This window comes from Trachypithecus francoisi, unplaced genomic scaffold, assembly GCF_009764315.1.
Source record: "Trachypithecus francoisi isolate TF-2019V2 unplaced genomic scaffold, Tfra_2.0 Lachesis_group17, whole genome shotgun sequence".
NCBI classification, from domain to species: Eukaryota; Metazoa; Chordata; class Mammalia; order Primates; family Cercopithecidae; genus Trachypithecus; species Trachypithecus francoisi.
The window spans coordinates 81,275,281-81,295,698 of record NW_022681462.1 but is presented as its reverse complement, the minus strand read 5'-3'; the positions used below and the strand labels follow the sequence as shown (position 1 = coordinate 81,295,698).

The 20,418-nt window shown below is 50.3% G+C and overlaps 1 protein-coding gene across 3 annotated transcripts; it reads left to right on the top strand.

Annotated features, from left to right (window-relative positions):
• Positions 1-1,675: 1,675 nt before the first annotated feature.
• Positions 1,676-10,421, top strand: TMEM214 (transmembrane protein 214). Of its 3 annotated transcripts, XM_033176299.1 has the most exons (18): positions 1,676-1,925; positions 2,810-3,009; positions 3,858-4,008; positions 4,316-4,450; positions 4,694-4,776; positions 5,208-5,313; positions 5,426-5,507; positions 5,798-5,899; positions 6,283-6,424; positions 6,534-6,611; positions 6,867-6,958; positions 7,205-7,253; positions 7,423-7,536; positions 7,784-7,901; positions 8,475-8,571; positions 8,755-8,923; positions 9,070-9,221; positions 9,437-10,421. In XM_033176299.1, the coding sequence occupies exons 1-18, from the start codon at positions 1,781-1,783 to the stop codon at positions 9,561-9,563; spliced, it is 2,142 nt and encodes a 713-aa protein (XP_033032190.1). In that variant the 5' UTR covers positions 1,676-1,780; the 3' UTR covers positions 9,564-10,421. The 3 variants fall into 3 exon arrangements, 2 of the variants coding, with proteins under 2 accessions (XP_033032190.1, XP_033032191.1); XR_004428441.1 differs by lacking the exon at positions 8,475-8,571; XM_033176300.1 differs by lacking the exon at positions 6,534-6,611.
• The last annotated feature ends 9,997 nt before the right edge of the window (positions 10,422-20,418 follow it).

Sequence of the window (20,418 nt, the reverse complement as noted above, 5' to 3'; positions counted from 1 at the left end):
CACCATGTCGGCCTAGCTGGTCTCGAACTCCTGACCTCAAGTGATACCCACCTCGGCCTCCTGAAGTGTTGGGATTACAGGTGTGAGCCATGGTGCCTGGCGAACCAATGAAAATTCTATTTCTCAGAACCCATCTCAGCTGCCGTCTCCTTCGGGAAGCTAATCTCCTTCCTAAAGAATTCTTCACTCCCTCAGCTGTTCATCCTGTAGGAATTTGGACTCTCATAGTTCTTACCATAATACCTCAGTATGGCAGATAGGAATCTCATCCTCACACACAGTTGTATACGAAATAGCACATTTCTTTAATTGTGATAAGTCACTTCGATTTTCTCTTCCCTCATTCTCCTCTGCTGGCATGCTTCAAGGTTCTGAAGGCTCCCAAGATACTAACACCCTCCACGTGGATGTCTGAGCAGGAACCTGTCTGCAAATGCCTCAAGTCTGGGGCTCTCCATCGCTTCCCTGACACATCTGGAACTTGGGACTGACTCTTGTGGTGGGAGGCAGAGCCTGTTCTTTCCCATTGCCTGGAAGGGGAAACCCAGCCCTGGCTGTCCCAGACCCCCAAACTTTTCTCAGCCTCCATGAGAAGAACTCAGAGGCCAGGAGCAGTGGCTCACTCCTGTAATCCCAGCACTTCGGGAGGTTGAGGAGGGTAGATCACTGAGCCCAGGAGTTTGAGATCAGACTGAGCAACACAGCAAAACCCTGTCTCTACAAAAAATACCAAAGATTAGCCGGGCGTGGTGGTAGGTCAGGTGATCCGTGGTGGTGGATCACCGGAGCCCTGGAAGTCGAGGCTGCAGTGAGTCGTGATCGCGCCACTGAACTCCAGCCTGGGTGACAAAGCAAGATCCTGTCTCAAAAAAAAAGAAGTATTCTCCATTCTCCACCTCCTACCCCAGGTCCCCAACACTCTGCCCTTTCCTGAAGCCCCCATCCTCTTCCTTGTTCTTTGGCAATAGATTTGTATAGCCCATTAAACCCGAAGTTTAATCACTAGCAGCAGTAAAGCCAGCACTTTCCTAGAAGAAAGGAAGCATTCAATCTTCAAACTCTCCCCAGAGATGAGGAGCACTACTTCCATCCCATCTTTCCAGCTGTACCAGAAAGGAAAGAAAAACAGTGGCTGGGCGCCGCAGCTCACGCCTGTAATCCCAGGACTTTGGGAGGCCGAGGCGGGTGGATCACTTTAGGTCAGGAGTTCGAGACCAGCCTAGCCAACATGGCGAAACCCCGTCTCTACTAAAAATACAAAAATTAGCTGGTCGTGGCGGCGGGACCCTGCAGTCCCAGCTAGCTACTCGGGAGGCTGAGGCACGAGAGTCGCTTAAACCTGGGAGGCGGAGGTTACAGTGAGCTGGGCTCGCGCTACCGCATTCCAGCCTGGGCATTCCAGCCTGGGCGAGAGCGAGACCCTGTCAATCAATCGATCAATCAATTGATCAATAAAGGAAACAAAAACAGAAACAGTTCTACCAAGTCTCTCGATGCCGTGGCCTTCACATCGGCGCTCAGTGAACGTTCTCAGAAGGGAATCCCCTCTCCTTCCGGCCTCTTCGCCTGGGCGGGGACCGCAGGCTGCCACGGGAGCCTCTTCAAGTCGCTCCTCGCCCGAGAGAGCCTGGCCCAGGAGAGGGACTACAAGTCCCAGGCTGCCTTGCGGCGGGCGCCGGGCGCCGGGCGCGCGGTCCTGCGAGGAGACGTGGCAGAGTGCGGCGCGCCAGCGCCGGACCGGAAAGCAAGGGAAGTGGCTGAGGCTGGAGTGCTCCGAGCCATGGCGGCCAAGACGGCGGGCGTGGGGCGCTGGGAGGTGGTGAAGAAGGGCCGGCGGCCTGGGGCCGGCGCCGGCGGCCGAGGCGGCGGCGGGAACCGCCGGGCGCTCGGGGAAGCAAATGGAGTGTGGAAATACGACCTGACCCGTGAGTACCCACCCTGCCTGGCGCCTACCCCGGGCCTGTCCGGCAGGGTCGCAGCGAGCCGCTCCCAGAACCTGGGCGCGAGCTCGCAGGCACATCCCGGAGCGCCACCCTTGCGTTGTCTCTTTGGAGCCTCAAGGGAGGCGGACAGCTCCAGGGAAGGTTGCGGTCCTTACCTCCCAGATGAGTAAACTGAGGCCCAGTGAAGTTGTACACCCTGTCCAGGGTCATGTGTCAGAGGGGCCAGGATTCCGGTCCTCAGACTCTCAGTTCACTGCACACACTCTCCCAGCTGCCCAGGGACTGGGCAGGTGTCTGAGCTGGGAAGAGGCACTCTGGATCATTATACACAGTGCCCCCTCTTTAAGTAACCAGCAGGTCATGGAGGAAGGGACAGGAGGCCAAGCAGTGGGAGAAATGACTGCCACACACTCAACACTCACCAGAAATTATAAGTGACACCTGGTTCTTCCACTGAGGAGTGGAGAAAGGTTGCCACTTGTTGATTATAGAGTTGTCATGTCAGAACCAAGAGGCGTTAGGGTAGGATCAAGATGGAAAAAGCCTGTCTTTCCAGACTAGTAGCCGCTCACTGAATAAGGCAAACCTCTATATCCAGCCTCTCTGCCTGTTCCTACATACTCTGATTTGTCTAATAAAGAACTGCCCCATCTTTATGAAAGAGCCTATAGACTCAAGAGCTGTAACGAAAGAAACTACCAGGAGAACACCCTGCCCTGCTCTTTAAGCAGCCCAAGAGGAAGGGGCTTTGAGACAGGCTCTTCCCTGGAGATTAATTAGGTGGCAGTGTGGGAAAGGGACCACTGATAGGTGAGGCCTTGGGGACTCAAGGGTGGCCTGCCTTTCTCTACCTATCTTCACCTCAGCTCCAATCCAGACCACAAGCACCCTTTATGAGCGGGGCTTTGAGAATATCATGAAGCGGCAGAATAAGGAGCAGGTCCCACCCCCTGCTGTGGAGCCTAAGAAACCAGGGAACAAGAAGCAGCCAAAGAAGGTGGCAACTCTTCCCAACCAAAACCAGAAGCAGGGCCGCTTCCGCAGCCTGGAGGAAGCACTGAAAGCTGTGAGTGTGCCTAGACACGACACGCAGAAAGAACGGGGGCTTGAGATGTAGAGAAGATGAGAGGAGGTGGATGGACAGCTGAGATCCTATGAAATTAGAACACTTAAAGGTTGAGAGCAGGAGTTCAGGAGAAGATGGAAACCCCAGGGGAACAGCATGCCTGCAGTTAGAGAGGAAATGGAAAATTTATAGGGAAACATGGATTGGTAAGAGGAAAGCCTTGAAGACCCAGGAACACCAGGGAGGAGATGGAGAAACTGGTTATGATTCTCTGTCCTGTGGAAATACTGATCTTTCTATCTTGTCCTCTGTTTTCCTTTTTTTTTTTTTTTTGAGATAGAATCTCCCTCTGTCGCCCAGGCTGGAGTGCAGTGGCGTGATCTCAGCTCACTGCAACCTCTGTCTCCTGCCTCAGCCTCCCAAGTAGCTGGGATCACAGGTGCGTGCCACCACGCCTGGCTAATTTTTGTATTTTTAGTAGAGACGGGGTTTCACTGTGTTGGCCAGGCTGGTCTCGAACTCCTGACCTTAGGTGATCCGCCCACCTTGGCCTCCCAAAGTGCTGGGATTACAGGCATGAGTCACTGCGCCTGGCCCTCTGTTTTCCTCTTAAACGTGTGGAGAGCCTGAGAGGATAGGGCCTTGAGATCAGCATTTTCAGCTATCCTGTTCCATACTTAAAGATGTGGGTGCAGCAGAATTGCAGCATTCCATGTTCTTATGCTTAAAAACGGAAACCCTTCTTCCTGCTGCCACCTAGTTCAACCATTTTCCCACCCCTACCCCAGTTCTTTACTCCCTCACTCACAACTCGCCATGGTGGGGGGTTGGGGGATTGTCCCTGGCAGCTGGATGTGGCAGCCCTGCAGAAGGAACTGGATAAGAGCCAGAGCGTGTTCTCTGGAAACCCATCCATATGGTTGAAGGACCTGGCCAGCTATCTCAACTACAAGCTACAGGCTCCTCTAAGTGAACCCACGCTGAGCCAGCATACTCATGGTAAGTCCTTCCAGCTTCCTCAAGCTCAGACAAGTTCAAAGAAATTCAAAAAGGGTGGTATAACAGATCCCAGTGCCCCCCACTGTCTTGATTTCCATGGGTGTTTGGGCTGGTCTCAAATCATCGTGACTGTGAATGTTTCTGGGCCTCGTACTGTGATCCTCCCTCTGGGTCTCCTCAGAGGAAGGATCCCAACCTCAGTGCAGGGGCCTTTGCCTCCACTCACCATTCTCAGGGAGAGCACCACAGTTGTCAGAGCTGATGGGTGTCTGGTCCTAGCACTCACGTTGAGGCCTATGGGCCTTAGATTATCCCTACAGCCTGGTGAGCCGGGAGCTGCGTGGGATCATCCGAGGGCTGCTGGCAAAGGCAGCAGGGTCTCTGGAGCTCTTTTTTGACCACTGTCTGTTCACCATGCTGCAAGAGCTGGATAAGACACCAGGTGAGAGGGGCACGGGAGGGATGACCATCTTGGGAGCCTCCTCCTTTTTTTCCTGCTTTCAGTACCACTCAGTGGTTCTGTTTCCAGTAGGGAAATGTGCTAACGTTGACACTGATTTTGGAAAGGGTGGAGGAAGTTAGGAGTCAGTGGACCTGGGGCCTGGGCTCACCGATGACAAATGGGAGATTTCAGGTTTGGGATGCCAAGTAATGTGAGTAGGTGTGAGAATGTGTATCTCTCCAGGGGAGTCACTGCATGGTTACCGCATCTGTATCCAGGCCATCCTGCAAGACAAACCCAAGATTGCCACCGCAAACCTAGGCAAGGTGAGCTCTCAGTGGTGGTGGGGACACCAGGAAGCTAGGACTGGGGAGGCTGGGCAGAATCTACATTGTTAGACTCAGGTTTGGGATAGTGGAAGACTTATAGGCCTAGTAATAATAGGTAATACTATTAGCACTTACTGTGTGTCTGCTCTGGAAACATAGGAGCCAGATACTGCTATTATTTCCCATTTTTATAAATGAAAAGATTGAGCCACAGAGGAGTTCAGTAACTTTCCTAGGCTCAGTCATCCAGCAAATGGCAGAGTATGGGTGAAGCCCACAAACAATCCCTGCACCACGTGGTCATAGTGCTCCACTCTTGCTTGGCCTGTCCTCCCTCTTCCAGTTGACATCTCCCTTCCCACCTGTCTTTGGGGGTGCTCCTGGTGTTTTGTCCTATCCCAATCTGCCTTCCCTACCGTTCTCCTCAGTTCCTGGAACTACTGAGGTCCCACCAGAGCCGACCAGCCAAGTGTCTGACCATCATGTGGGCCCTGGGTCAAGCGGGTTTTGCCAACCTCACCGAGGGACTGAAAGGTAACAGGGAAATAGGGAAGAAAGAGGGAGGGTTTCAGAACCGGAAAACTCCTCTTTGATGCCCCCAGTAGGTGCAAGCCTGAGGCTTCCCTCTTGACCTTCACCTCCACAGTGTGGCTGGGGATCATGCTGCCTGTGCTGGGCATCAAGTCTCTGTCTCCGTTTGCCATCACGTACCTGGATCGGCTGCTCCTGTGAGTAATGGAAGGGCAGCAAGGGGAAGGCTCAGGGTGTCCCAAATGGCTCTTTTAGCAAAATGGGAGGCTGTGATCTTGGTCTCCAGGGATATGAGGAAAATCAGGACCAGCTTCTCCCACCACCTTAGAATGTGTTGGTGAGGAAGGAAGAAGAGGGAGCTATTAAGGGCTGGCAGATGGGGTAGAGTTTATACCCTTTTTCCTAGATGTTGGCTTAGCTGGGGTCATGACCAAAACAGCTGGCATGGGTGGTGGTGTCCAGCGAACCTGTTTCTTCATCCCCACAGGATGCATCCCAACCTTACCAAGGGCTTCGGCATGATTGGCCCCAAGGACTTCTTCCCACTTCTGGACTTTGCCTATATGCCGAACAACTCCCTGACACCCAGGTAGGACTGCTCTGGGGCACACCTGCTGTGAAGGGACCCCAGCACCAGAACCACGTTACATTTTCCCATCCTTTCTTCCCCAGCCATCCTAGATCTGAGATTTGCAACCTAGAAGTTCAAGAGTAGGTTTCAAGGGAACAGTGATCCCTTGAAATTATATGGACCCTTGAGTGTGATTGGCATATGGGCATTTTCTTAGGGATAGGGTCCATGGCTTTCAACAGATTTCCAAGGAGTCTCTTGAGTAAAAAGATTCAGAGCCATTGCAAGGTCCTCAGTGGCTATTCCCCCCAGGCAGGCATGGGCTCTGAAGCAAGCAAAAGGTTCACATCATACAGCTCCATTTATAGCTTATGCCTGGCTTTCCTCCCCACCCCACCCAGCCTGCAGGAGCAGCTATGTCAGCTCTACCCCCGACTGAAGGTGCTGGCATTTGGAGCAAAGCCGGATTCCACCCTGCATACCTACTTCCCTTCTTTCCTGTCCAGAGCCACCCCTAGCTGTCCCCCTGAGATGAAGAAAGAGGTGAGGATGTGGTGGGAGGCTTCTCCTTCCCCAGGGGTCAACTGCAGCGGTCCCTACCTGCTGACAAAGGCCTTGCCTTCACAGAGCCCATTCTGAGGCTTTTCCTTAGCTCCCTGTTGACAGCTGCCTGCCCCGCTCACTCGAGCTTCACCCTCAGAAGATGGATCCCAAGGGACAGCACATTCAGGTCTGGGTGGTTTCTGATGCCCGTCACTTGCAGATGAGTGATCTTTGAGCTCAAAGCTCTAGCTCAGGAGCCCCAACCTCCCACTTTACAGCCTCTCAGAGAGCTTTCTGGAGTCTTGACACTGTTTCTCCACCCCTTAGGGTGAATGTGCGGCCTGAGTGGCCTCACTTAACGGGAAGGGGATCACCTCTTAGCACTCTCCCCCTCCGCCAGCCCCATGCCCCCAGCAGCCTCTCCCTCTGTCCCGCTGTGCAGCTCCTGAGCAGCCTGACTGAGTGCCTGACAGTGGACCCCCTCAGCGCCAGCGTCTGGAGGCAGCTGTACCCTAAGCACCTGTCACAGTCCAGGCAGGTGGGGTGGGGGGCCAGCCTGTCCCTGTGCTAGAAGCAGAAGGGGAGCCTGGGTCACTGTCCCATGGCCTGACACCTCTCAGGCTGAGTGGGAACATTGCTGGAGCAACCTCTAGGAAGCTGCTGCTCTGTGGGTGGTAGGTGGAGGGTCTTTCAGCCTGAAGGAGCCAGGGCTAATGGAGGACTGGAGGATGGGCAAGGCCACACGAGCCACCTGATGGAGGGGTTGTGCTTTCCCCACAGCCTGCTGCTGGAGCACTTGCTCAGCTCCTGGGAGCAGATTCCCAAGAAGGTGAGGAGCTGGGAGGACGTGGCAGGTTGAGCCCTGTCTGGATTCTGGGTTCTGAGTAGGGGCTCCTCAGCCACTGTCCCTTCCCTGAGAAGGGACCCTGTTGGCATGGAAAATGAAGCAGGATGGAAGCTCTGGATTCCCTCACAGGCCAGACCTTTCTTGTCCATAGGTACAGAAGTCTTTGCAAGAAATCATTCAGTCCCTCAAGCTTACCAACCAGGAGCTGCTGAGCAAGGGCAGCAGTAACAACCAGGATGTTGTCACCTGTGACATGGCCTGCAAGGTGCTGGCACCCGGCCCTCTCCAGCCCACACGCTATCTTACATCTCTGTCTCGGCACACCCGGGTTGGGCCTGTATCACATTCCTGCCCCACCTGTCTGTGGAGCCCCCCACTGCCTCCAGGGTAATGTGAAGGCTTGACGCTCTTCCAGGAAGGCCTGGCTTGAGGTCTGCCCTCAGAGGCAAAGACCAGCCCCAAAGACCAGCCCCTCTCGCTTCTACAACTGTCTCCTGCTCCCCTCCCACCAGGGCCTGTTGCAGCAGGCTCAGGGTCCTCGGCTGCCCTGGACGCGGCTCCTCCTGTTGCTGCTGGTCTTCACTGTAGGCTTCCTGTGCCATGACATCCGGTCACACAGTTCCTTCCAGGGTAAGCAGCAATGGGCAAGTGAGGATGGCATGGGAGGGGCACAGAGCTATGTGTAGCACCCCCCCACCCCCCCACCACCACAGCACACATCTTTGTCCTCACGCTCAATCCTGCAGAGTAAACACTTTACAGACAGATTTTTCTATCCTCAGATAGGACACTACCATTTCAGATTAGACTAGGACTTTGCAGTATAGAAGTGCTTGCATATTCATGGTATCATTTGAGTAGGTGTTACCTCCTTTTAACTCCTGAGGAAATGGTCTCAGAAAGATGTAGCAATTAGCTTTAGGTCACAGCTAGTAAGTAGAAGGGCAGACCCTCAACCTGAGGCTTCCTGAAGCCTGAGCCCAGGCTCTACCCGGCAGCTGCATTCCTGCACACCTGGCCCAGCAGGAGAAGGACAACTCTGCATGCCTTCCTCCACAGCAGGCTGGAGCTGGCTCTGTGGCCCTGTGAGCACACAGAGCTCTGCCCAGCACCTCGCTGTGCCTGCTCTAGGCCCTGTAGTGTCTGTCTCCCCAGTCCCTGCCCCTCTCATCTCCTGGCTCACCAGAGGCCCCCTTTACTCAGCCTCCCTTACTGGCCGGTTGCTTCGAACATCTGGTTTCTTACCTGCTAGCCAACAAGCGTGTGCCAAGCTCTACTCCTACAGTCTGCAAGGCTACAGGTGAGCTCCTCCCAGGGAGGGGAGAGGAGAGGCAGGAGAGAGAAGGCCTGGGTGTCAGGGAGGTGACAGTGGGAAGCACTCGTGATTCTCCTTTCCCACGGCCTCCATTTCCCCAGCTGTTTCTTGGGAGCTAAGCGGGTCTGAGGAGACTCAGCCCTCTTCCCCTACTTCCATCTTCCGCAGCTGGCTGGAGGAGACACTGCCTGTCTGGGGCTCTCACCTGCTCACCATGGTGCGGCCCAGCTTGCAGCTGGCCTGGGCTCACACCAATGCCACAGTCAGCTTCTTTTCTGCCCACTGTGCCTCTCACCTTGCCTGGTTTGGTGACAGACTCACCAGCCTCTCTCAGAGGGTAAGTCAGAGACAGGGAGTCACATAAGGGGCTGGTTTTCCCAGGAGCAAAATTCTGGGAAAGGAACAGCTTTGTGTGGCCTGAGTCTTTAGATCCAGGATGCAGTTCCCTGGATACTCTGACCCTGTCCATCCTCCATGGTCCAGCTACAGATCCAGCTCCCTGATTCCCTGAATCAGCTGCTCCGCTATCTGAGAGAGCTGCCCCTGCTTTTCTACCAGAATGTGCTGCTGCCATTGTGGCACCTCTTGCTTGACGCCCTGGCCAGCGCCCACAAGCACTGCCATGAGGCATGCAGGTGAGACCTTTGCCCAGGGCTCCAGCAGGATCCCCAACAGCCCCATTCCCGGGCCCCAGGGACAAGCCATCTCTGACCAGTCTCCCACACTGTCCTGCCCCTCGCTCCCATCCCTGACCACCCTGGGATGAGGGTTGTGGGTCTTAAATTTTCAGCCCCGAGAGTTGACACAGCTACACACGTGCATACTCAAAAATGTTCCACTTTCTTTCCAGAGGTGAGGTGACGTGGGACTGCATGAAGACACAGCTCAGTGAGGCTGTCCACTGGATCTGGCTCTGCCTACAGGACATTACAGTGGCTTTCTTGGACTGGGCACTTGCCCTGATATCCCAGCAGTAGGCTCTGCCTCCCTGGCCACTGATTTCTCCGTGGGCAAACCATCCAAGACTGCAGCGGGTAGAAGGTGGCAGTTCTTCATGGGAGTCCTTTTAACTTGGTGCCTGAGTTCTCTCCTAGGCAAGTGGCCAGTTGCCTCCACCTCAGTTCTTCCATCTTTGGTGGGGACAGGGCCCAGCGGCATCTCAGCCTCCTACCCACAATTCCACTGAACACTTTCTGGACCTACTGCACATGGCCCCCAGCCTCCATCCTTGTGATGGTAGCCTCTCACAACTCCGCCCTTGCCCTCTGCCTTCCACTTCCTTCCATCTCATTTCTAAACCCCAAATAGCTCATCTCTAAAAAGACAGAACTCCCAGCAGGTGGCTTCTGTGTTCTTCTGACAAATGATTCCTGCTTCTCCAGACTTTAGCAGCCTCCTGTTCCCATTCTTGGTCACAGCTCTAGCCATAGCAGAAGGAAAGGGGCTTCCAGAAGAATATAGCACCGCATTGGGAAACAGCAGCCTCACCTCAACCTGAAGCCTGGGTGTGGCTGTCAGTGGACATGAGGGGCTGGATGGAAATGCCTCTCACTTCAAAATGCCCAACCTGCCCCAAATGCCTCTAAGCCCCTCCCTGTCTCCTCCTTCATAGTCCTACTTCTTCCAACTTTCCATTCCCCATCATGCTGGGGGACTCTGTCACAAGGCTCAGCTTCTCTCCACTGTCCATCCCTCCTATCATCTGTCTGGAGAGCAGAGCCCAGGTAGTTGTGTGCCTTGGGCCTAGGGAACCCTCTCAACCTGAGACAGGACTCAGCATATGGTTATTGGGTATGCCTACCAGGTGGAATAAAGGACACAGATTTGATTTCTAGCATTCCTGTCTGCATCCTCATACAGAAATTCCCCTAGTTATTGTTCAGAATAACAAAATCTTGGGCCCTTGCCCTCCTGAAGACTAGCCATGGCTGTAATTAAGCTCCTGGTGGGGGAAGGCCACATCCATGGTTCTAAAGTTGACCTGGTGAGTGTTCTAGACACTTCTCTTGCTACGCTAATTATACTGTCTGACTTGTCACTGATTCATATCCCAGATTTGCCTTGATCGTTTTATACTTGGAAAAACGGGGGGCCATCTCTTAGGGGAATTCTTGGCCAGTGACCAGGAGATGTCCTTTCCTTGCCAGGACCTTCATTTTATAGAGCAGTGAGTGAAAGATTCAGAACTCCAAGAGATACGAGTCCAAGGGTTATCACCAAAGCCCCTTTTTATTTTTGACTTGAGACTATAAGGAGTTAGATAACTCTGCTGATTTCTTAGTTCTCAGATGTGTTTTCTTGAATGTTTCAAGTCAGTAATACTAGAGAGAAGTTAGATAACTGCTAGTTTCTTAGTTCTCAGTTTGGTTTCCTTGAATGTTTCAAGTCAGCAGTACTAGAGATACGCTCTAGCAGCTCTCAAAGGCAGATTCAGCTTCCCTTATAAACTCCCATGATGCTCAGCAGGTATGATGGCCAGTTACCACTTCCCTTCTCACATGGTGCCCTGAGACACTCCTCTTTTTCAGTGGTTCGAATATAAAGTAGCAGATGTAGGAAAATATCGACCCAAAGTGAGGTCATGAATACAACAGCATCTCATGTTTGCTACCTTTCCTCTGGAATTAGTCCACAAGCAGACCCCTTGCTCTCCTAGTGGCAATTAACCATGACCATCTTCCCGGAGAAGATGAACTACCTGGCAAAGGGCCAAGGTTTTGGGACTGCTGGGCAGGAGAACTGGCCTGTGTTCAAGGCAAGTTGGAGAAAGGTGGCAGTTGTGAGAATGGGTCGGCAATGGCACAGGGAGGACAAGTTCGGTGATAACTTCTAGAAGTCCAAGGCTGCATCCAGCGAACCAAGGATGCCACAGTGCTGTGTTGGCTTGTAATGTGTGACTATATTTATCTTGCTGGGTTCATTTAACTTCTGACACCAAAATCCTGGGGAGCAACATTTTTCATCAACTTAGATTAATTGCCGTCTCCACCTCTTACAGGAACACTGACAGCTTAAGCTTAATTGACTTTATTCGATAGATAAAGTTTTTTGACCCAGTGTTGAAATTGTCTGAAATTTTTCCTGTGTGGAGAACTAGTCCAACACTGCACCTGCTCTGCATTAAAGCAAAACCAGATGTCTAGACGTTTCATTTTTGCAGAGCTGTCAACAAACAGGAGTCCAAGCGGAGCCAGTAAATTGAACCAGCGTGGGCTAGCAGAGTGTATGACAGTGATGCTGACGGGTGGGGCAGTCACACTGTAACTCTTGCTGTTACTGGAAGAACCGAAAGGAGCTGACACCTCAGTCACATCTGGACAGTAACTTCAAACAGCTGAAAGTCAACCGATAACACAACATAAAGCTGAAGGGCAGTTTTGAGTATGGTTATCTCTTACTAACTTTATTAGCAGTTATTTTTTTTTTTTTTGAGATGGAGTCTGGCTCTGTCTCCCAGGCTGGAGGGCAGTGGCATAATCTCAGCTCACTGCAAGCTCCGCCTCCCAGGTTCACGCCATTCTCCTGCCTCAGCCTCCCGAGTAGCTGGGACTACAGGCGCACGCCGCCATGCCTGGCTAATTTTTTGTATTTTTAGTAGGCACGGGGTTTCACCATGTTAGCCAGGATGGTCTCAATCTCCTGACCTCGTGATCCGCCTGCCACGGCCTCCCGAAGTGCTGGGATTACAGGCGTGAGCCACTGCGCCCAGCGTATTAGCAGTTCTTTCGTGGACTTGAAAATAATATGCATACCTCACTATGAAACTTACTTTTGTTTTCCTAAGCCTCCAGCAGATTTCTGGATTCCTCTGGTTATTTGTGTCCAATTCACACTTCAGTTTTAGAGCAGGGCAGCTTGATGGGTAGCCTGACTTACTACAATGGATAATATTACTAGGCAGATAGTGTTGCTGAGCTCATGCCTGCTATGTTGCCAGTCCATTCACAAAATGCCACCACCATAGACAGGGTGGATTGTTTCCCACAGAGCCAGGCATGCCTGCCCTACCCTGTTTCAGAATGACCCAGTGTCAATTACACAGGCATTTGTTTTGTTTTAAAGAGACAGGGTCTTTCCCTGTTGCCCAGGCTGGAGTGAAGTGGTTCATGATCACAGCTCACCACAGCCTCAAACTCCTGGGCTCAATGATCCTCACACCACAGCCTCCCGAGTATTTGGGACTACAGGTGCATGCCACCATTCCCGGCTACATTTTTAAAATTTTTTTGTAAAGATGGCCTCTCACTATGTTGCCTAGGCTGGTCCCACTGATTATAGGTTCATTGATTGATATAATCAGTAAACTCCAGGTCTCTAGTGATCCTCTGCCTCGGGTTCCCAAAGTGTTGGGATATTACAGGCATGAGCCACCATGCCCAGCCCTACACAGACATTTCAGTAGTTCAGTGATCTCTGAGCATTTTGCTGTCTTACTTCACCTAAAGGAGTTTGAATTTAAGTGGACACTTAGAGTGATCTAAGTTGTTGAGGGGAGAAAGGGCCTTGCTTTTCCCTATGAGGGGCTTGCGTTTCCCTATGTGCCCTTTTTATACTGGACAGTTTTGACACTCTACTTGAGGTATAAGAAGGAATTTGGAGGGAGTGTCCACTGTTCAGGATATGAGTGAATATTTAGTAAATATTGTCTATTCTGCCTATTAATACAAATGTTGACTTTGTGTTGTTGGATGTGCCTTGATGTAACTTTTTCTGTGTTAGTGCATCGCTTACTAATTTTTGAGTAGACTTTTTGCTTGTTTGTTTGAGACAGAGTTTTGCTCTTGTTCCCCAGGCTGGAGTGCAATGGCACAATCTCGGCTCATTGCAACCTCCGCTTCCCAGGTTCAAGTGATTCTCTAGCCTCAGCCTCCCAAGTAGCTGGAACTACAGGTGCCTGCCACCATGCCCAGCTAAATTGTTTGTATTTTTAGTGGAGGGGCGGTTTCACCATGTTGGCCAGGCTGGTCTCAAACTCCTGACCTCAGGTGATCCACCCGCCTCACTCTCTCAAAGTGCTGGGATTACAGGTGTGAGCCACCATGACCGGCCTGAATAGACTGTTTTTAAAGCAGTTTTAGGTTCACATCAAAATTGAGTATTTCCATGTATTTCCTCCCCAACCCGCCCCACCCCCCACAACCTCCCCCACCATCAACATCCCACACCAGTGTGGTACATTTGTTGTAATCAATGAACCTACATTGACACATCGTCCATAATGTAAGTCCATAGCTTACATTAGGGTTCGCTATCTGCGTTGTACACTCTGTAGGTTTTGGTAACTGTCCAATAGCATGTATCCACCATTATACAGAGTTTCACTGCCATGAAAATCTCCTGTGCTCTACCTATTCCTCCCTCCCTCCTTCCCCCAGAGCCCAGGAACCACTGATCTTTTATTCTCTCCAGTTTTGTCTTTTCCAGAATTCCATATAGTGAAACTCATACCATATGGCCTTTTCAGATTGGCTTCTTTCACTTGGTAATTTTTTTTTTTTTTTTTTTTAGACAGGGTCTCACGCCGTCACCCAGGCTGGAGTGCAGTGGTGCGATCTTGGCTCACTGCAATCGCTGCCTCCTGGTTTAAAGCAATTCTCCCACCTCAACCTCCCAAGTAGCTGAGAGTACAGGTGGGTGCCACCATGCCTGGCTAATTTTTGTATTTTTAGTGGAGACACGGTTTCACCATGCTGGCCAGGCTGGTCTCAAACTCCTGTACTCAAGTGCTCTCGGCCTCCCAAAGTGCTGGGATTACAGGCATGAGCCATCGCGCCCGACCATTTGGTAATTTGTCTTTAAGATTCTTCCATGTCTTTTCATGGCTAGATAGCTCATTTCTTTTTAGCACTGTATAATATCCCCTTGTCTGGATGTACCAAAATGTATCCATTCACTTACTGAAGGACATCTTGGTTGCTTCCAAGTTTCGCAATTATGAGTAAAGCTGCTATAAACCTCTGTGTTTAGGTTTTTGTGTGGGCATAAGTTTTCAAACACATTTAGCTAAATACCAAGGAGCACAATTGATCGTATGATAAGAGTATGCTTAGTTTTATGAAAAACATCAAGCTGTCTTCCAAAGTGGCTGTATCATTTTGCATTCTCATCAGCAGTGGATTAGAGTTCCTATTGCTATACATCCTTATTGGGTTTTGTCAGTATTTTGGATTTTCACCGTTCTCATAGGTGGATGAAGATACTTAATTTGCAATTCCGTAATGAAGTTGAGCATCTTTTCATATGCTTAGTTGCCATTTGTGTATCTTCTTCGGTGAGGTGTCCAGATCTCTTCTCCATTTTCTTTTTTTTTTTTTTTTTTTTTTTTTTTGAGGCGGAGTCTCGCTCTGTCTCCCGGACTGGAGTGCAGTGGCCGGATCTCAGCTCACTGCAAGCTCCGCCTCCCGGGTTTACGCCATTCTCCTGCCTCAGCCTCCCGAGTAGCTGGGACTACAGGCGCCCGCCACCTCGCCCAGCTAGTTTTTGTATTTTTAGTAGAGACGGGGTTTCACGGTGTTAGCCAGGATGGTCTCGATCTCCTGACCTCGTGATCCGCCCGTCTCGGCCTCCCAAAGTGCTGGGATTACAGGCTTGAGCCACCGCGCCCGGCCTCTTCTCCATTTTCTAATTGGGTTGTTCATTTTCTTATTGTTGAGGGTTTTGTTTTGTTTTGTTTTGTTTTGTTTGTTTTGGTTTTAAGAAACAGGGTCTTGCTCTGCCACCCAGGCTGGAGTGCAGTGGTGCAATTACAGCTCACTGCAACCTCAATCCTCCCACCTCAGCTTCCCGAGTAGCTAGGACTAGGACTATAGGCACACACCACCACGCCAGGCTAATTTAAAAAAATTTTTTTGTAGACATTGCTGTGTCACTCAGGCTGGTTTCAGACTCTCAGCCTCAAGCAGTTTTCCTGCCTCTGCCTCCCAAAGCACTGGGATTATAAGTGTGAACCACCGTGCCTGCCCTTATTGTGGAGTTTTAAGAGTTCTTTGTATATTTTGGATAACAGTCCTTTATTAGATATGCCTCTTGGAAATATTTTCTCCCACTCTGTGGCTTTTACTATTGTTTTAAATAGCTATCTTATACATTATCTACAATAAAACATATTTACACCTTTCATAGTTTATATATTTCCAAATACCCTAGCCTTCATCCATAGATAATACTCTTCAGTTATATGAGTGGGTGCTGTTATTAACAGCTCACCTCACTTGGAAGGCCAGGAGATACCCAGTCTGTCCCAGACAGCTCCGTGGAAGTTACTACACGTTTTTTTTTTTTTTTTTTTTTTTTTTTTTTTTTTTTTTGAGATGGAATCTCCCTCTGTCTCTTAGGCTGGAGTGCAGTGGCGTGATCTTGGCTCACTGCAACTTCTGCCTCCCGGGTTCAAGTGATTCTCCTGCCTCAGCCTCCTGAGTAACTAGGGCTCCAGGCACGTGCCGTCATGCCCCGCTAATTTTTTGTATTTTTGGTAGAGACGGGGTTTCACTGTGTTAGCCAAGATGGTCTCAATCTCCTGACCTCATGATCTGCCCGCCTCGGCCTCCCAAAGTGCTGGGATTACAGGCATAAGCCACTGCGCCCAGCCTACTACACATATTTTAAGTTACAATGCCTCCCACCAAAGAGAAAGATTTAGGTTCCAGGTAGGAAATATTTTTCTTCTTTTTAAATTTATTTTTTATTGTTTTGAGACAGAGTCTCACTCAGTTGCCCAGGCTGGAGTGCAGTGGCGCCATCTCAGCTCACTGCAACCTCCACCTCCCAGGTTCAAGCAATTCTACTGCCTCAGTCTCCCGAGTAGCTGGGATTACAGATACAGACTTCATCCTATTAGTAGAGACCAGGGTTTCTCCCTGTTGGCTAGGCTGGTCTCAAACTCCTGGCCTCTAGTGATCCTCCCGCCTAGGCCTCCCACAGTGCTGGGATTACAGATGTGAGTCACCGCACCCGGCCTTTTTTTATTATTATTATTTTGGAGACAGGTTGTCACTCAATTACCCAGGCTGTAGTGCAGTGGCTTGATCACAGCTCACTGCAGTCTCAACCTCCCTGTGCTCAGGTGATCCTCCCACCTCAACCTCCTGAGTAGCTGGAACTACAGGCATACGCCACTATGCCCAGCTAATTTTTTTTTTTTTTTTTTGAGACGGAGTCTCACTCTGTCGCCCAGGCTGGAGTGCAGTGGCCAGATCTCAGCTCACTGCAAGCTCCGCCTCCCGGGTTTACGCCATTCTCCTGCCTCAGCCTCCCGAGTAGCTGGGACTACAGGCGCCCGCCACCTGGCCCGGCTAGTTTTTTGTATTTTTTAGTAGAGACGGGGTTTCACCGTGTTAGCCAGGATGGTCTCGATCTCCTGACCTCGTGATCCACCCGTCTCGGCCTCCCAAAGTGCTGGGATTACAGGCTTGAGCCACCGCGCCCGGCCTTTAATTTTTGTATTTTTTTGTAGAAATGCGGTTTCAGCATGTTGCCCTGGGTGGTCTTGAACTCTTGAGCTCAAGCCATCTTCCCACCTCCGCCACCCAAAGTGCTGGGATTACAGGCCTGTACCACCATGCCCAGAAGTTACATTTTTAATTTTCTTTCAGACTGTTCATTATTGGTGTAAAGAAGCACAACTGGGTTTTTTGTATGTTGATCTTGTTCTCTGCAACTTTGCTGAATTTTCTCTAACAGTTTTTTTTTCTAATAGTTTTTTTTTTTTTTTTGGTAGATTCTGTGATATTTTCTATATATAAGATAATATAATCTGCAGGTAGGGATAGTTTTATTTCTTCTTTTCCAGTTTGGATGCCTTTTATTTCTTTTTCTTGCTTAGTTGTTCTGGCCAGAAATTCCAGTACAATGTTGAGTAGCAACAGTGAAAGTAGGCATCTTTGTCTTGTTCCTGACCTTAGTGGTTGTTCCTGACCTTCACCGTTGAGTTTTATGTTAGCTGTGGGTTTTTCTTAAATGTTCTTTGTCATGCTGAGGATGCTGAGGAAGTTCCTTTCTATTTCTCGTTTTCTGAGTTTCTACTTTTCCTGAAAGGGTGATGAATTCTGTCAAGTACCTTTCCTGCATCAATTGAGATAACATGTTTTTTTCTTCATTTTATTAATGTGGTATATTACATTGATTTATTTTTCTCTGTTTCTTTCTTTGAGATGGAGTCTTGCTTTGTCTCCCAGGCTGGAGTGCAGTGGCCGGCTCACTGCAGCCCCTGCCTTCTGGGTTCAAGAAATTCTTCTGCCTCAGCCTCCCGAGTAGCTGGGATTACAGGCGTGCACCACCACGCCCAGCTAATTTTTGTATTTTTAGTAGAGATGGGGCTTCACTGTGTTGGCCAGGCTGGTCTCGAACTCCTGGCCTCAGGTGATCTGTCCACCTCAGCCTCCCAAAGTGCTGGGATTACAGGTGTGAGCCACCAGGCCTGGCCTACATTGATTTATTTTTCTTATGTTGAACACCCTTACATTCCTTCAATAAATCTAACTTGGTCATAGTATTCTCCTTTTAATATGCTATTGGATTCAGTTAGCTCGTATTTTGTTGGGGATTTTTGCATTGATATTCATAAGGGATGTTGATCTGTAGTTTTCTTGTGGTCTTTTTGTCTGGCTGTGCCATCAGAATGATGCTGGTCTCATATAATCAATTAGAAACTATTCCCTTCTTTTCTATTTTTTCGAATGGTTTGGGTTTGAAAGGATTGATGTTACCTTCATTTTGGTGTTACCTTCATTTAGTGATCTGAGAAAAAGAAAGGACTTAAAGAAACATTTAAATGTTTGCTAGCATTCACCCTGAAGCCTTCTGATCCTGGACTTCTGTCTGTTGAGAGGTTTTTTGTTGTTGTTATTTGTTTTTTGAGATGTAGTCTTGCTCTGTCTCCCAAGGTGGAGTGCAGTGGCACGATCTTGGCTCACTGCAACCTCCGCCTCCCGGGTTCAAGCGATTCTCCTGCCTCAGCCTCCCAAGTAGCTGAGATTATAGGCATGCGCCACCACATCCAGCTAATTTTTTTAAATTTTTAGTAGAAAAGGGGTTTCCATGTTGGCCAGGCTGGTCTCGAACTTCTGAACTCAGGGGATTCACCCACCTCGGCTTCCCAAAATGCTGGGATTACAGGCGTGAGCCACCGCGTGTGGCCTTTTCTTTGAGACAGAGTCTCTCTCTGTCTCCCTGGCTGGAGTGCAGTGGCATAATCTAGGCTCACTGCAATCTCCGCCTCCCACGTTCAAGCGATTCTCCCACCTCAGCCTCCTGAGTAGCTGGGATTACAGGCGCGCGCCGCCATGCTTGGCTAATTATTTTTGTATTTTAGTAGAGACGAGGTTTCACCATGTTGGCCAGGCTGGTCTCCAACTCTTGAACTCAGGCAATCCGCCCGCCTGGGCCTTCCAAGGTGCTGGGATTACAGGTGAGAGCCACCGCGCCTGGCCATGAATGCCATTTTTTGATAATGAATAATAAAAGTTATGCATGTGGGGAAAAGAAAGAGAGATCAGCCTGTTACTGTGTCTATATAGAAAGAAGTAGACATAAGAGACTCCATTTTGTTCTGTATTTGAGATGCTGTTAATCTGTGACCTACCCCCAACCTTGTCCTTGCAACAGACATGTGCTGTGGTGACTCAAGGTTTAATGGATTTTGGGCTGTGCAGGATGTGTCTTTGTTAAACAAGTGCCTGAAGGCAGCTTGCTGGTTAAAAATCCTGCCCATCCCTGGGCAATGGAGCATCTCGGTGTGAGACCCCGATTGTATGCTCTGTTTACTGAGATAGGAGAAAACCGCCTTAAGGCATAAGGTGGGACTTGCTGGTGAGACTTGCTGGAGCAATGCTGCTAAAAGGTTTATGGACATGTTTGCATATGCGTATCAAGGCACAGCATTTTCCTTTGAGCTTACCCATGTCACAGAGATCTTTATCCATATGTCTTACTGCTAATTTTCTCCCTACAGTGATCCTATTGTCCTGCCACTCCCTTATCTTTAAGATGTTAAAGATAATTATCAATAAATACTAAGGGAACTCAGAGACCGGTGCCGGCGTGGGTCCTCTGTATGCTGAGCACCTGTCCCCGGGCCCACTTTTTCTTTCTCTATACTTTTTCTCTGTGTCTCATTTCTTTTCTCAAGTCTCTGGTTCCACCTAAGGAGAAACGCCCACCGGTGTGGAGGGGCAGGCCACTCCTTCAATGCAGATCTTCTATATTCTTCTATCTAAATGTTGACACACCTTTATATCTAGAAACTTCGGATATAAAGCTCAGCCCGAGAGAACCCATCAAATGCTGGAGCTGCAAGGGGCTAGAAAGCATCACCAGACCTGGATTCGCTGGCGATGTTGGCTCAAGGTAGCACAGGATGTTGGCCCAGAGCTGGAAATTGAGGCCAGGTCTCCTGGCACACCCACTCCACAGGACGACCAAGCAGGGCTTCACAGAGGAGTTGAGGTTTAGGTTTATATCTGTTAAAAACCCGGTGAGCAAAAGACTGTGGAAAAAACACATGGAAAAGACAGGCGAAGGTGTGAGCTGGCTAGTGACGGAGATGGGGTCACTCCTTGACCCCACGCAGGACACTTAGACATCCACCGTGCCGGGGGAGAGGCCCCAGACGAGGCAGAAGACCCTTCCCCGGCCCTGGGGAACCCAAGATTTCCGAGAGTAAGCGGACCTGTGCAAAAACCTACAAGGGAGACCAGTGGCCTGTACCGGGCACTGCAAGACCGCCCCGACCCCGACCTCACATGGGTCTCCGAAGCTTCAGGGACCCACTGGACCGCGCGCCCCCACCATCCCAGGTCTACCGCAGGGGAATCCTCCAGGCTTGCGAGCGCTTCC

Excerpts from the sequence above, each read along its gene's own strand:
- TMEM214 (XM_033176299.1), top strand. The coding sequence starts at position 1,781 with ATGGCGGCCAAGACGGCGGGCGTGGGGCGCTGGGAGGTGGTGAAGAAG. Across the intron at positions 1,926-2,809 it reads GTGGAAATACGACCTGACCC|CTCCAATCCAGACCACAAGC; the intron begins GTGAGTACCCAC and ends TCTTCACCTCAG. Across the intron at positions 9,222-9,436 it reads CACTGCCATGAGGCATGCAG|AGGTGAGGTGACGTGGGACT; the intron begins GTGAGACCTTTG and ends CTTTCTTTCCAG.